Source organism: Ptiloglossa arizonensis, chromosome 3 (assembly GCF_051014685.1).
Source record: "Ptiloglossa arizonensis isolate GNS036 chromosome 3, iyPtiAriz1_principal, whole genome shotgun sequence".
In the NCBI taxonomy this organism is placed as follows: Eukaryota; Metazoa; Arthropoda; class Insecta; order Hymenoptera; family Colletidae; genus Ptiloglossa; species Ptiloglossa arizonensis.
In genome coordinates this window covers 4,532,917-4,546,571 of record NC_135050.1, presented here as the reverse complement: position 1 = coordinate 4,546,571, position 13,655 = coordinate 4,532,917, and the positions used below count along the sequence as shown (strand labels likewise).

The 13,655-nt window shown below is 30.7% G+C and overlaps 2 protein-coding genes and 1 long non-coding RNA gene across 6 annotated transcripts; 1 reads left to right on the top strand and 2 right to left on the bottom strand.

The window, feature by feature from the left end:
- Window positions 1–121: 121 nt before the first annotated feature.
- LOC143144898 (meckelin) lies at window positions 122–5,470 on the bottom strand. The gene is made up of 13 exons (XM_076307780.1): window positions 3,968–5,470; window positions 3,741–3,902; window positions 3,322–3,626; window positions 3,074–3,265; window positions 2,754–3,005; window positions 2,457–2,611; window positions 2,226–2,391; window positions 1,851–2,135; window positions 1,299–1,766; window positions 960–1,222; window positions 709–889; window positions 419–629; window positions 122–348 (listed from the first exon to the last, which is right to left on the bottom strand). The coding sequence occupies exons 1-13, from the start codon at window positions 4,164–4,166 to the stop codon at window positions 122–124; spliced, it is 3,066 nt and encodes a 1,021-aa protein (XP_076163895.1). The 5' UTR covers window positions 4,167–5,470.
- Window positions 5,471–6,953: 1,483 nt separating this feature from the next.
- Window positions 6,954–8,379, top strand: LOC143144167 (uncharacterized). 2 transcript variants are annotated; one of them, XR_012991352.1, is made up of 3 exons: window positions 6,954–7,273; window positions 7,390–7,515; window positions 7,585–8,379. It is a non-coding gene; the product is annotated as an uncharacterized LOC143144167 (long non-coding RNA). The 2 variants fall into 2 exon arrangements; XR_012991351.1 differs by having other exon boundaries at window positions 7,390–8,379.
- On the bottom strand, window positions 7,752–10,973 carry Betaggt-ii (geranylgeranyl transferase type-2 subunit beta). Of its 3 annotated transcripts, XM_076306283.1 has the most exons (8): window positions 10,833–10,973; window positions 10,216–10,320; window positions 9,952–9,985; window positions 9,629–9,870; window positions 9,401–9,545; window positions 9,163–9,338; window positions 8,571–8,781; window positions 7,752–8,022 (listed from the first exon to the last, which is right to left on the bottom strand). In XM_076306283.1, exons 1-8 carry the CDS (start codon window positions 10,833–10,835, stop codon window positions 8,006–8,008), a joined length of 933 nt encoding a protein of 310 aa, XP_076162398.1. In that variant the 5' UTR covers window positions 10,836–10,973; the 3' UTR covers window positions 7,752–8,005. The 3 variants fall into 3 exon arrangements, with proteins under 3 accessions (XP_076162398.1, XP_076162396.1, XP_076162397.1); XM_076306281.1 differs by having other exon boundaries at window positions 9,629–9,985; XM_076306282.1 differs by lacking the exon at window positions 7,752–8,022 and adding an exon at window positions 8,167–8,198 and having other exon boundaries at window positions 9,629–9,985.
- Between the last annotated feature and the right edge of the window lie 2,682 nt (window positions 10,974–13,655).

Genomic DNA, 13,655 nt, shown 5'->3' with positions numbered 1-13,655 from the left:
TTATGTTTTTGTAATAATTAGCTCTTATATTCATTTTAATTCAATAAATATATATTTTAAGTATTATACAGGGTTTAAATGCAATACATACAAATATAAGCAGATTGTTTAGATTTTGATATTATTGAGTAAGAAATGTTTTGTCTAATAATGCATTATTACTTAAATTCTTTTTTCCTCTATGATCAGCGATTATAATTAATAACATTGACATTGCAGCTGTAATTATAATGGCTAATATACAATCTTCATATAATATTACTATAAAAGTAAATATTGATATTTCAAATGTTGCCAATAACCATTCATTACCATAAAATAATACTTGATCAAAAGAATGATTGTTATCTGTAAATGAGATAAAAATGAAACATTTTGAAAATACTACTATATTGACCTTTAAATTAAGTAACATTACCAATATAAAAAATTGACTTCTCTTCACTATGTAAAAATAGAATATTACATAATTTTTCAAAGAAATGTTGTTCTTTGACAATATAGTCCACATCTTTGAAATAATGATCCACAAATTTACATAGGAACTCTTTTAATTTAAACTGTGTATTAAAAATTTGTTCCCAATTTATGGTAGAAAAGAAATATGTTTTTAAAAAATTATTAGAGCTCTAAAGAAAAATAAACATAGTGTATAATATATTTTTAAAGGTTTAAGTAAAAGTTAAATAAAAATCATGTAATACGTACAATTTTTGTTTGTTTTGAAAGTGTAGTGAAAACAATTCTGAATGTTTTTGTTAAAGATAATATAAATGTTTGTTGAGATGTTCCAGGCACAAGACCTCTATGTGCACATAAATTATTTTTTTCTTTCTCTAAATCATTCATTAATGTAGGCAAATCTGTATCTGCAAATCCATGTACTGATCTGCCATAAAAGAATGATAATAGTTAATTAAAGTTCTTACACTTTTATACACAATTATCTTATGTATTACCTTCCATGAATATAAAAACCATAATAATTAAATGGTAAAATAAATACACTAATATTTGCAATTGAACACAGATTTATAAATTTTTGCATTCTATTTATAATACATCGTTCGTAAAATACTGCAGACAATAACCACTGAATGCAGTATATTAAAACATATATTAAAGTACACACTGTATAGTACAGAGTAAAATTGTAATTATCTTCAGGAAATTTCGATGTTAATTCTGGTATTGTAATAATCCAAGGACACAACTGTATAATCTACTTAAAATGTGAAGATTAATATTTATTCTAATTTAAGTTTTTTAATTATCGTTTTAATACTGTTTTAATTTACCTGATAAGTACATAAAACAGCAACCAATTGTACCATTATATTTATTTTTCGCTTTGTTTGCAGCTCTAGCCACTGATTAGCAATGAAATATGTTCTCCAAATACTGACAGGTAAATTATGAAAATTATTATGTGTATTTGTTTCTTTCACAGAACTTTTTGATATCAAATATGTAGCCGAACAATTAGCTTTGTGTTTGTCAGCTGCAAAAGGTTCAGAAGAACAATTATAATTATTATGTTTGTGCGTTTTATGTGCCATTTTCTTTCGGTTAGTTGTTCTGGTTTTTGATATCATCTGTAAGGACTTGTATTTGTCTTCTGAAAGTTTCCTAGTATGAAATTTGCATAAAGAAACATATGAAGAGTCATATTTAAATTGATCATGTGCTGGTTTAGGTCGTTCCCAATCAATAAAAAATACATTGGTATTCCAATACTGACAAATAAATCCAAGCATTTCTATGAACTAAGTAAGAAGTCATTAATTTTCATATATGCAAATAAATTGTAGTAGTTATATTTTTATTTTATTTTATAAATAAATACTTACTTTAAAAGCAAATGCTATTATTGTAAACATTTTAATAGTCTTCTCGTTAATATCATTAGAAAAGAAAATATATGGTATTGTTTGTCCTTTATAAAATATAAATAAATATATACATAAACTGATCAAACTCAAAATAATCACAGTTCCTACAGCACCCACAGTATATATAACAAACCAAAATAGTAAAGTTATATATGGAAAAGAAGTATAATGCTGTTTACTGTAACTCCATGTTTTTATGCCAGAAGCACTTAAAGCTAATCCTGAGAAGATTCCAATGATTATCTAGAAGAGTTTCTCCATATTTTATAATATCTATGTAGTGTAATGTTTAAACACATTGTTCACAATTATGTTTATTATTATAAGTTTTACCTTAAAATTAAAGTCAATATTGCGGTTGTTTAAAATAAACTTAATCTTGTAATTTAATGTAACTTCTATTGTTTTGCTAATCTGTTCATGTGTTAATTCAGTATATTCAATAATTAATAAAGGTGGAAATATCTTGTTTCTATCCTTTGCACTTTGAACATTGATTCTGTAAATGATATTTTATTTAAAAAACATACAAAACACTTATGAGAAGAATGTAATAAAACTTACATAACATTTAAAGATTTCATATAACGCAAAGTGGATAATACACTGTCATTTTTGGCTTCACTATCTGTGAAATTTAATATCGTTTTATAACCACTAATATTATCAACAAGAAAAAATTTTCTTACAAATTGCCAATGTGATATTTCATTGTTATTCTGGAAAATAATTAAAAACTGTATATAATTATATTCTAAACATATGATATTGCCCCTTACAATCATGAATTAATGAAAATGGCAAATATCTTTTGTATACTTAACCATTATTTAAATGTTACTTCTCTAGTTACTTACTTACTTGATTAATATTTTTGATGAGTATAGGCAATGCATGCATTAAAATTTGTTTATTTCCCATAAATTTTAAATAAGGGGATATAAATTCTACTCTTGCAGTCAATAAATCTTTGATCTTAAGTTTACATTTCTTCTTGAAGTTTACACCAAATCTAACATATTTTAAGAAATTACATGGTATGTTAGGTGTGCCAATTGATTTAAAATTACCATGTAAAGAAAATGTAGCAAATGTAAAATTCAATGTGCTATCCTAAAAGATATAACTTATACAAATATATTATAATTATTTATTATATTTTTAAAAAATATGCTACATACATTACTATACTTCAATAAACTGTACTTCTGTGTTATTTGTTTGCTATTTAGTACTGCTGTAGTTTCATTTTTATTATAAAATAACCATATAGGTGTTTGCATTTGCATAAATAACATGCAAGCAACTTTATTACTATAAAGACTTAAAGCACACATATTTGATAAATGTTCACATGCTAATCTATACCCTTTCTAAAAAAATTTGTTGTATTATTATTTTTTCTGTATAGATATATTCTTTTACTTACCTTGCAAAAATATTTTGCAGATTGTAATTCATTTCTAAAATAGTAACTGTCTATATTTTGGTTTTTATATTTTATAAAAAATGTTATATTTGGATTATCTAACTCAATAGGAAAAGCATTCTTGTATAAACAGTGATTTTGTGTTCTTGCATAATATTTTGACGAATATGTGTACTTTATATAAGAATTATATTCAAAATCATTGCATGGCAAACATTTAGATCCATCCATTGATGGGTAAGTATTATTGGGACAAGGTAGACAGTACATAACATTTAATAATGTCCCATTCAAGTTTCTATCTACTGAAAAATTATAGTAAAGTAATAATCAATCATTTAATTATTAATGTACTAGTATATGTTCAAAAGTAAATAATTTTAATGGGTAATGTATTGTTTTAATACTTCAATTAGTACTTTGTATTTCATTAATGTTACATTCACACGTTGCATTGCTACATGGAACACAATCTCTTCCATCAATGGTTACCGTCGTGTTAGAGCCACAAAAGACGCATAACGGATAACCATTTTTTAAACCAGTTTGTTTACTAAATCTATTACATATACATTGTAATCCTATAAAAAAAATAATTTAAGCCCAAAATTATCTGACTATTTATAAAAAATTATTTTAAACTTACGATCGACAGATGGTTTTAAATTTTTCTTGGCATCACATTGTATACAGGAGAGCGATACATTATCAAAGTATTCATTATTTTTACACTTTGATAACTGAGAAATTTCAAGAATTTCTTTATTTGCGACAAGTACTTGAAGAAAGTTTAAGCAAAAAATTAAAAAGCTGAAAAAAATATACTTGCTTGTGAAACAACGCATATTCACTGAGCGCTTTGTTTACGTTTTTCGTTACTATAGCAATCGATAACGATATAAATATGCACATACTATTTGTATGCTTTCTTCTAGAATGAACTCTCACGAAATCCACCCAACACTACATATAATTAGTGATACACTTATTTTTACGCTTGATACGGAGTTTACATCTCATTACAGTGCTACTCAATTACAATACACACTCAAGAAGTTTGTAGGATAAAATCAAAAAATATTTGAACTACATACTCAATTACACATATATCTATATTATTATATTTACTTCGTGCATTATATTCCAGATATATTCTTATGTGAGCGTATACGGCAGAGGTTCGAAGAAACAATAGAATGTAGTTGATTTATCTATATGTTTAATTAATACGTATTTAATATATAATACAATTGTGCTTCTTGCTTTTACGTAAAAAGAGCTAAAGATTTATAAGTTAACACATAAGTTTCGGGGTATATTTTCAAAATACGATTTATTCTCAATATCGCTGTATACATACACATCTGGATCAAGTAAGATTCACGGGCAATAGATAGATTACAGTTGGTAGTGTTGTGAGTGTATAGTATGACTTACACCTAAGGGTCAAATAACGTTACAGTGAGAGATGACAGGTAGGAAGCAACCGCAAGAGGGATCCAGCCTTAAAGCCACAATAGAAAGTGGACACTAATTCAAAAGTCAAAAATTTTGTTTAAAATTTCTGTGGATTTAACATGTTATTGGAATCGGTCTAAAAATACTGAAAGGCGGTGAAGTTTCCGAAACCCATCTAGGCGGGATCTTTGCGCTTGGCTCTTCCTCGGCGACTCAGAGGGGGCATGACGTAGGTGACAACGGGGAACGCGATCATGCCATGACCTTTGCCCCTGTGTTCATGCTATCTACTTGCGGCCTCCTTCTAGAACATAACTCGTTCACAAAAGGAAGCCACGGTCTTCTCCACTTCGTAGTATCTCCTTCCGTTGACTTGAACATGTTATGGGATAGCACAGGGGCAAGGCAAAGAGCCCATCCCCACCTGAGCTGCACGTTTTGAACCTTAGTCACACACTGCCATGATAGTAGTTTGGCGGCGCTATGAAGAAGTATGTGAGGAAGGGAAAACGGAAATATAAGGAAGTGGGGATAAGCGTTTGCGTTTCATCCCGGGCCTGCTAGTGGTCTCGTCAGTAAGGCATCCTAGCAGGCCCTGCCTTATACGCCGGGACATTGGAAGATCGGTAAGAGGTCGTATATATAGCGATCGGAGCAGGTACGGGAACTTGCGGGAAACGGTTGGTGGTGAGTTTCCCTCTGGTGGCAAGCGTGGGTAGTGCCGCCACAGTAGGAATAGATTTCAATTGCGTCCCTATCTCAATATGTATATAAATATAAAATTTGGAGACTACAAATTACTAAGGTTTCGATTATGCTTATATTTAGTGCATAAAACATCTGTTTTATCTCATAAGAATTATTTAATTATAAAAGAATATTATGTAATATTAACAGTTTTTCTATAGGTGGAGTAATAAAGAAGATTTTGAAATATAATTAATTTTCCTTAATGAAATGAAATATTTTGTATGACACAATCCGACTTAACTCTAATCATTTTCCACAAAAAAGTATTAAGCCATGTTTCCCAAGAGAACAATGTTCCAAGGGTATTCAAATTTAATATTGCTATTACCGCATATAAAAGATACAGGGCGAACAGAATAATAAAAATCAGAAAATTAAGTTTTTTTTTAAAGAAAAGTATACATCTTTTTAAGAAAACAATGGATACATTTTGTTCGTCCATCACACATAAAAACTATTATAATATTTATTAAGAAAGTTTTTTATATCTAAATTTGTAGCTGGCCAGACACTAACTAACTTTTGTCTGGAACATTTTTTCATCAGATAACCAATACTTTCCTAGCATATTGTAAAAAACTAGCAAAAATTGTTGTCCTGTATTAGATATAACTATTGTATAATAGTAATATGTTGCATCTACGCCAATGGAGCTTTGCCTGGCGTGTTTCTCATTATCTCTTTCTATTTCACTACCTTCTTCGTCAGTCCTCGTGCATCTGTAACTGTTGCGACGAATAGCCAACTAGAATTGAATGTTGCGTGAAAATATGTGTACCCTTTCCATTTTTCTCGCATTCCTGCCACGGGACTTCAAATCAGCGGTAAAGAATTTAAACCACGCCTGACAGTTAGAAGTCCTCACTCAATTACTTCCACTAGGTTATCAGGACAATGCCAGTAACATGTCATCGCTTTCTTTTCAATACGATGCAGATACTATTCAAAGCAACTATGCTCAGACAGCACATTTTTTTACGTGGGGGAAATCTTCCAAAGATTTTTTCAACTCTTTAGGATGGAGTGGGATTCCGTACTACCGGATGCGGAAACTATTCACTAAAACCCTCACGGTGACCAAACTCGCACAATTTCAAGGAGATATTGAGAATTGCATACAGCATAACATTCAGTGCCCCCTTCTCTTGTGTGATGCGGTGTCCGCGTCCTGTTCATGTATTCGTTGGCAGGGGGCCGTTCACTGCCTCTTTTCAATATCATCGGCGGCGGGGCAGGGCCACATTGTTCCACCGCCTTTCATTTTGGGGGGCCCTAAGGGCAACCATGAATCCCAACCTCATGACTGTTCACGGCCACCATAGGGTCCCCCCCCCCCCCCCCTTGAAATTAGTGGCGTGTGTTGGAAAGAGTTTCAGCAGGGGTAGGAGCGTAAACACTCATTCCTGGTAGCCTCCTTGGCTCGTCGGATAGTACCAACGTGTCATCAGCGAAATACGTTAGACTGACGTTGTTGGGAAGATTCTTGGCACACAGGATTTTGTACTCGAGATTCCATGGCAGAAGTCCTAATATGGGGACTCGATGTTGTTTCAGCCACCGCCCAACTGCTCTCTATGGTAGATTCTGGAAAGCGTTGGCAATATTTGATAGTATCGCCAGCGCCACCCCACCCCGGAAGACGAGTGAGTCCGAGAGGGATTGAACGAGTTAAATTGTGTCGATTGTCGATTATCCCTTCCGGAACCCGAATTGATTCGATCAAATCAGGACCATCACAAATCAGGTACTAGACGATGTGGACGGTCAATACCGTTTTGAATATTTTATTCACATTGTTAACGAGATATACATATATATCCGTACGCAAAAGGAGAATCCGCGGGTTTGTTGTCCTTCCAGAGTAAGATCTTCCTGATTACCTTCTATGTGGCGAGAATTCGCCTAGTCTCCAGAAAACGGTTTAGCAGTTGCTCCAGCAAGTTGACTCCAAAATCGCCCTTGGTTAAGAATCAAAGCGAAAACACTGTAACTTCTTTGTTTTTGCCCCTAGCAACCTGTTTCATTCGACTTGATTCTCTACTATTCTTGTTTTAGCTAATAGTATGGTATGAAAGCTGAATCTGTTACCATGATCGGTTGGTCGATTGATCGTAAGTATATATCGTTCACACCCTAAATCTCACTTGTTTACTTGGAACGGAACGCACCGCTGTCTTTAACAGTTCATTGCGTGTGCAAAAGGTAATCGATTTGTCACGGAATAATTTTAAAGTTAACAGTTTTATTCAACCCCTGATTTTAAATAGACATACAGACGAAAAATCTCATTTATCTTCCTTTTCCTGGATTTGTTTTCACTGTCTCTTCTTTCTTCCGACTGTCGACTGCTGTTTTAGGCAAAATATAAAGATGACCGAATTGTAGGCATTGTACATGTGTAAGACTGTTCCAGATCTTGAGTGGCAACCATACAAGATATTATTGTATTTTGTTTGCAAACGTAAACGATAGTTTGTTAGTCAAGCCATTTGCCTGCAAAGAAAGAAAATTCAAAGAAAGCCTTTGAATTTGTGAAGTGCCGAGTTACGGACACGCAGCTTCTGCATTAATGTAGTGGTGAAAGAAATTCAATATGGCGTTGGATAGATTGTGACACATTATTTAGTCACAACAAACTATTGTACTAATTTGTCATGGTTTGTCACATGCTGTAAATTGATTAAAACTGTGCTGTAATAAAGGTTACTTTAATTCCATAATATATTCTTCAATGACGAGTTAAAAAAGATTAAAAGTTTCGTTAGGTCTTTATGCTTCTCATAGTAATACAACATTATCTTATCAATGTTTAACAATATATCTTATTTGCATTTAGTTGCATTGAGCATATATTTTTTCAGCAGTATATTACAATATATGCTATTAACGTATTAATAAACTAAAATATTAAAACTTTGAAGATAAAGAAATAAATAAAGCAATAGGTGCAAAAGATTTATATTGTATTTTTTCTTCTTGCATAATTTCATAAAAATTTAATTTTAATTAAAATTAAACTTTTTGAATCAAATGTCAATTACTCTGGTCTAATCTTGAAGGTTTAAGCTGTAGCCTTTGGATAACATATTCTGGCATGCAATACGTTGGATTGATTCTCTTGAGAGGATAATCTGTATTTAAAAGGGAAAGTGCAGTTAATCCAAAGAGAGTGTGGAAAGGGTCGGCGATATTTCCTGGGCGATCACTAAATCCTCCTGATTCCGTATCTTGACATGCTAGTACAAACTTTACCTGTAAATCAATATTAAAACAATAATATGATCATTTTCCCAATTTTCATTAATTTTATTTATGAATAATTAATTAATGTTTGTATTTATATAACAAATTCTATCAAATAAATTGAAATGTATAGAAGTGTGATTTTATAAAATTCCATATAAAGTGTAAATAAATAATATATATAAATTTTAGAGGTCGATATGACCCCCTTTTTTACATACAATAAATTATGAATTTAAAGATTGACTGTACATCACTGAAAATGAAATAAAAGACACATCTATGTGTAAATACTATAAAACTGTAAGATTTTTAACAAAATAAACACAAAATATATAAAATTTATTTTAACTTTAAAAAAGAAGTTATATCTTTTTAGAGAATACATACCAACTGTTCCTTATTAACCCAATGAAGTCGTCCAAGAATAGTAAGTGCAGAAAGAACCCACCAAGAATAACAAACGTCAGGTAATTTTTCTGGTCTACCATTTAAACCTCCAGACGGTAACTGCCTTTCGCAAAGCCACCAACATAGTTGATCTGCATCTACCAAGTTAAGGCAACCTAGAAACATTATTTTCTTGTAACAAATTTAAAATTATCATTAATAAAAAAAAAGGAATTACCAGTTATTGACAGAAGTCCTACACAGCAGTAGATCATACCAGCATGACTTTCACCCCCTGGCTTTGATCCAAAGCCACCATCAAAATTCATACATTTCATCACAAATTCAACAGCTTTATCAACATCTATCGCATCCAATCGGTTCTAAAACAGTATTTTTCCACTTTGTTTCAAGCCTGTTAATAGAATGAAATTTACCTAAATTTTTATATTACATCTATACTAACCAAAAGCGATAAAGTTGCCACAGCACAAAAAGAAAATCTTGTATCTATTTCACCCCAGATGTCACCGGTAAAGCTTCCATCTGGTTGTTGTCTTTCCTTTACATATTTTACAACTTTTTCCACATCGATAACATCAAGAGCATCATAGGTGCAAAGAATTTGTACCGCACTCAAGGTGTGAAGAAGATGTGGATCGTGTTGCAAACTGGCTGCTATACCACCACTTTCAGTTTGACATTGGGCTATAAATTCAAGGACCTCATTCCGGTTGGTTTGTTCAAGTTTGCCCACTAGATCTAATGCTGTTAGACCCCAGTACATACCAGACATTCTCATGTGTTCCGTTATACAATATATCTGGAATATTTTTATACCTTTGTTACTTATTTTTGTTGTATTTATATATATGTACACCATTTTTTAAGTAAATACTTTAGTAAATTACAATAGTAATTTCACAATTAATTTTTATTATTGCCTCTTCTATTTATAAAACTTCAATAATTATATTGCCTGCATCTATCTTTTATCATATACATAGTTACAAAAAGAAACAATGTAAACAAAACAAAAACTATCGTACTTACATACTCATCCTTATCAGTGGCATAAGAAAGTAAAAACTTTGCATGCTTTTCCAATAGTAAGTCACTAACTGAAACTGGAAGTTCGATGTCATGTTTTATCATTGGCTGAAAAGTAAATTATGTATGATTCAATATTTTAAACCTGTTAACTTTTAGATTCTTTTTTATTTTGGTTTAAGCAATACAAAAATTAGAGTACATGTAATAAAATACAACATTTCGTATATATAATTCATATTTATATTATATAGATTAATATTATTAATCTATATATTTTTGTTGTTAATTATCGTTCAGAGGATATAATAAGAAAGTGTTTTATACGGATTCTTTACAACAGCTTTAGTTCATATTTACTTCTTACAAATAAATCTTCGAAATAATAAAAAGTAAAAGTGCAACATAAATACACTCTTTAAAAGGAACTACTTTCAATTAATATTTTTAAGTAAAATACAATTCTAATTGCATTTTAAATCTAAAATTTTTAAATAATATTAAAAATATATATTTTAAGAAAAATTTCTAGGTTTTAGAAAAATATTTCTTACATTAATATGTAAAAAGAAACATTTAACCTATTCTAAATAATTTGTATTAAAGCTTATTTCGCTTACCATATTATAATGCTTTGTTTAGAAGCACCAGAACGATCACCACGTTTTACCAAGTCTCATTCATTTAAAAAATTTAATAAAATAGTTTACAGTTACTATTTTTTAATATAAGTTTTCGAGCAACATATAATTTCTAATACACTTACCTAACCTCAAAACTTTAATAATTTACGGGACTAACTCCTCCTGTGACAGGTACTAAAAGCGCGGATGTTCAAAAATGACAAAATTTCTACAAATTTTATAATCTTTTTTATAAAATAGAATAACCTTCAAATTGGAACAAGTTTTTAAATATTTGCAAATATTAGATCTCCGAACTAAATTTCTAATGAAATTATTTTATTTTAAAAGATATTCTAGTGTTTATTTTGAATATTAAATGTTAAATGTTTCTCATAAGAATTTTATTTATTGTATAAGTTACAATTATTAAAAATGAAATTAGAAACATAAACATGGTTCTAAATTTAAACAAATGAGATACATGTAATGATAATAAAACCGAATAATTTATGTAGAGGAGCATTACTTATTTAACATTGTTTTTTCTTTCTCTTTCACATTTAATATATGCAAAAATTTAAATATTTACTGGAATAAAAAAATTAAATTTTAGTTATTTAATATGTATCAAAATATTTTATAGTACAAGAGTGGTAAGTTAAGTACTATTTTGTGGTAACTAATATTGCGATCTAATTTAAATTAGTAATGGTTATTGCTTTGAAATTTTGTATTTTAGTTATAATTTAGGGTACCATTAATAAGATGTCCTCAATGAGTTTGAATGTATGTAACAATTTATTTACAATTTGAAGTAAAAATGTATTAAATTCAAAATTAAGTTCTTAATTACTTATTCAAGAATTTAAAATAATGTAATCAAAACGATTTAACTAAATATATATTTATATTAATAATGAATCCCTAAATGATGAATGCCTTTTTCTATTGAAATAATAGAAAAGGAAATAGAAATTAGGGAAAATCATTTCTGTTGAAACCTTTTGGGTACTTACAATGTTTAGGTTTTGTCAGGATTATCTCATCCGAATTTCTTTATTAAACTTATCGAAATTTGATAATTATATTTTCTATGATATTGTTCATTTTGTAAATATAATAATTTCAGCAATTCTGTTTTTTCCAGATTATATCTTTTCTTATCATTTCTATTCTTCACTGTTATTTTTCAAAAGTAATATATTATTGCGTTCGTTCTATTTATTCAATGTCACTAATGTGCTTCACGTGGAAAACTTGTAACGAAATGATAGACATAATACGAAACAGGAAACTGTTTATAGGATTTCATTGGTTTCTAATTCTTTCCATCTACATTCCGATTTAAATTTGCTACCGCGGAATCGATTGTCGTTAGTTGACAAGAATCGATCAATTTCTTTCTATTCGCCGGCAAAGTTGAGGCTGCAGTTATATACACAGTGCTTGCAACAATATATTAATATGACAGTGTCTTATGCCAAAAATTGCAGAAGCCGCTACAGAAAGAAGTTTGTTCTATTAAGGATTATTAAAAAAAATATTGCTTCGAATAAAATAATAAAGTAAATAAATAGAATAACTATAAATTTGATAGGTACAGTTGTATTTATAAGTTTCATTTTGCATTCAATCAGCAAAAGAAGAGAAATGCTTGAAAGCTCGAAGTATTGTAGAAGCAGTGTGTGCATCACAGAAGATGCTTCTAATATTATGCTGTGAAGAATATTCTACGAAAAATTTTCACTTGTCATTATAAATGTAGATTATTGTAGATATATTTTATTAAACTCAAGTAACACAAATGTATGGAATGCCTTTAACCCTTTCGTTCCCAACACTGACTTTAGTCAGCTTTCATAAGAGGGCCTATGAATCTCAGTGTCGACTTCGTTTCTCCGTTTATTTCTTCGTTTCTCCATTTACTTCTCCGTGTCACCGTTTCTTTGTTCGTTTCTCCGTTTCTTTGTTCGTTTCTCCATTTCTTTGTTCGTTTCTCCGTTTCTTTGTTCGTTTCTTCGTTTCTTTCTTCGTTTCTCCGTTTCTTTCATCGTTTCTCCGTTTCTTTCTTCGCTTCTCCGTTTCTTTCTACGTTTCCTTCTTCGTTTCTCCGTTTCTTTCTTCGTTTCTCCGTTTCTTTCTTCGTTACTCCGTTTCTTTCTTCGTTTCTCCGTTTCTTTCTTCGTTTCTCCGTTTCTTTCTTCGTTTCTCCGTTTATTTCTTAGCTTCTCCATTTATTTTTCCGTTTCTCCGATTCTTTGTTCGTTTCTCCGTTTCTTGGTTCGTTTCTCCGTTTCTTTGTTCGTTTCTCCGTTCCTTTCTTCGTTTCTCCGTTTCTTTCTTCGTTTCTCCGTTTCTTTCTTCGTTTCTCCGTTTCTATGTGCGTTTCTCCGTTTCTTTGTTCGTTTCTCCGTTTCTTTCTTCGTTTCTCCGTTTCTTTCTTCGTTTCTCCGTTTCTTTCTTCGTTTCTCCGTTTATTTCTTCGCTTCTCCATTTATTTTTCCGTTTCTCCGTTTCTTTGTTCGTTTCTCCGTTTCTCCGTTTCTTTGTTCGTTTCTCCGATCCTTTCTTCGTTTCTCCGTTTCTTTCTTCGTTTCTCCGTTTCTTTCTTCGTTTCTCCGTTTCTTTGTGCGTTTCTCCGTTTCTTTGTTCGTTTCTCCGTTTCTTTCTTCGTTTCTCCGTTTCTTTGGGCGTTTCTCCGTTTCCTTGTTCGTTTCTCTGCTTTTTTCTTCGTTTCTCCGTTTCTTTCTTCGTTTCTCCGTTTCTTTGTTCGTTTCTCCGTTTATTTCTTCGTTTCTCCGTTTCTTTCTTCGTTTC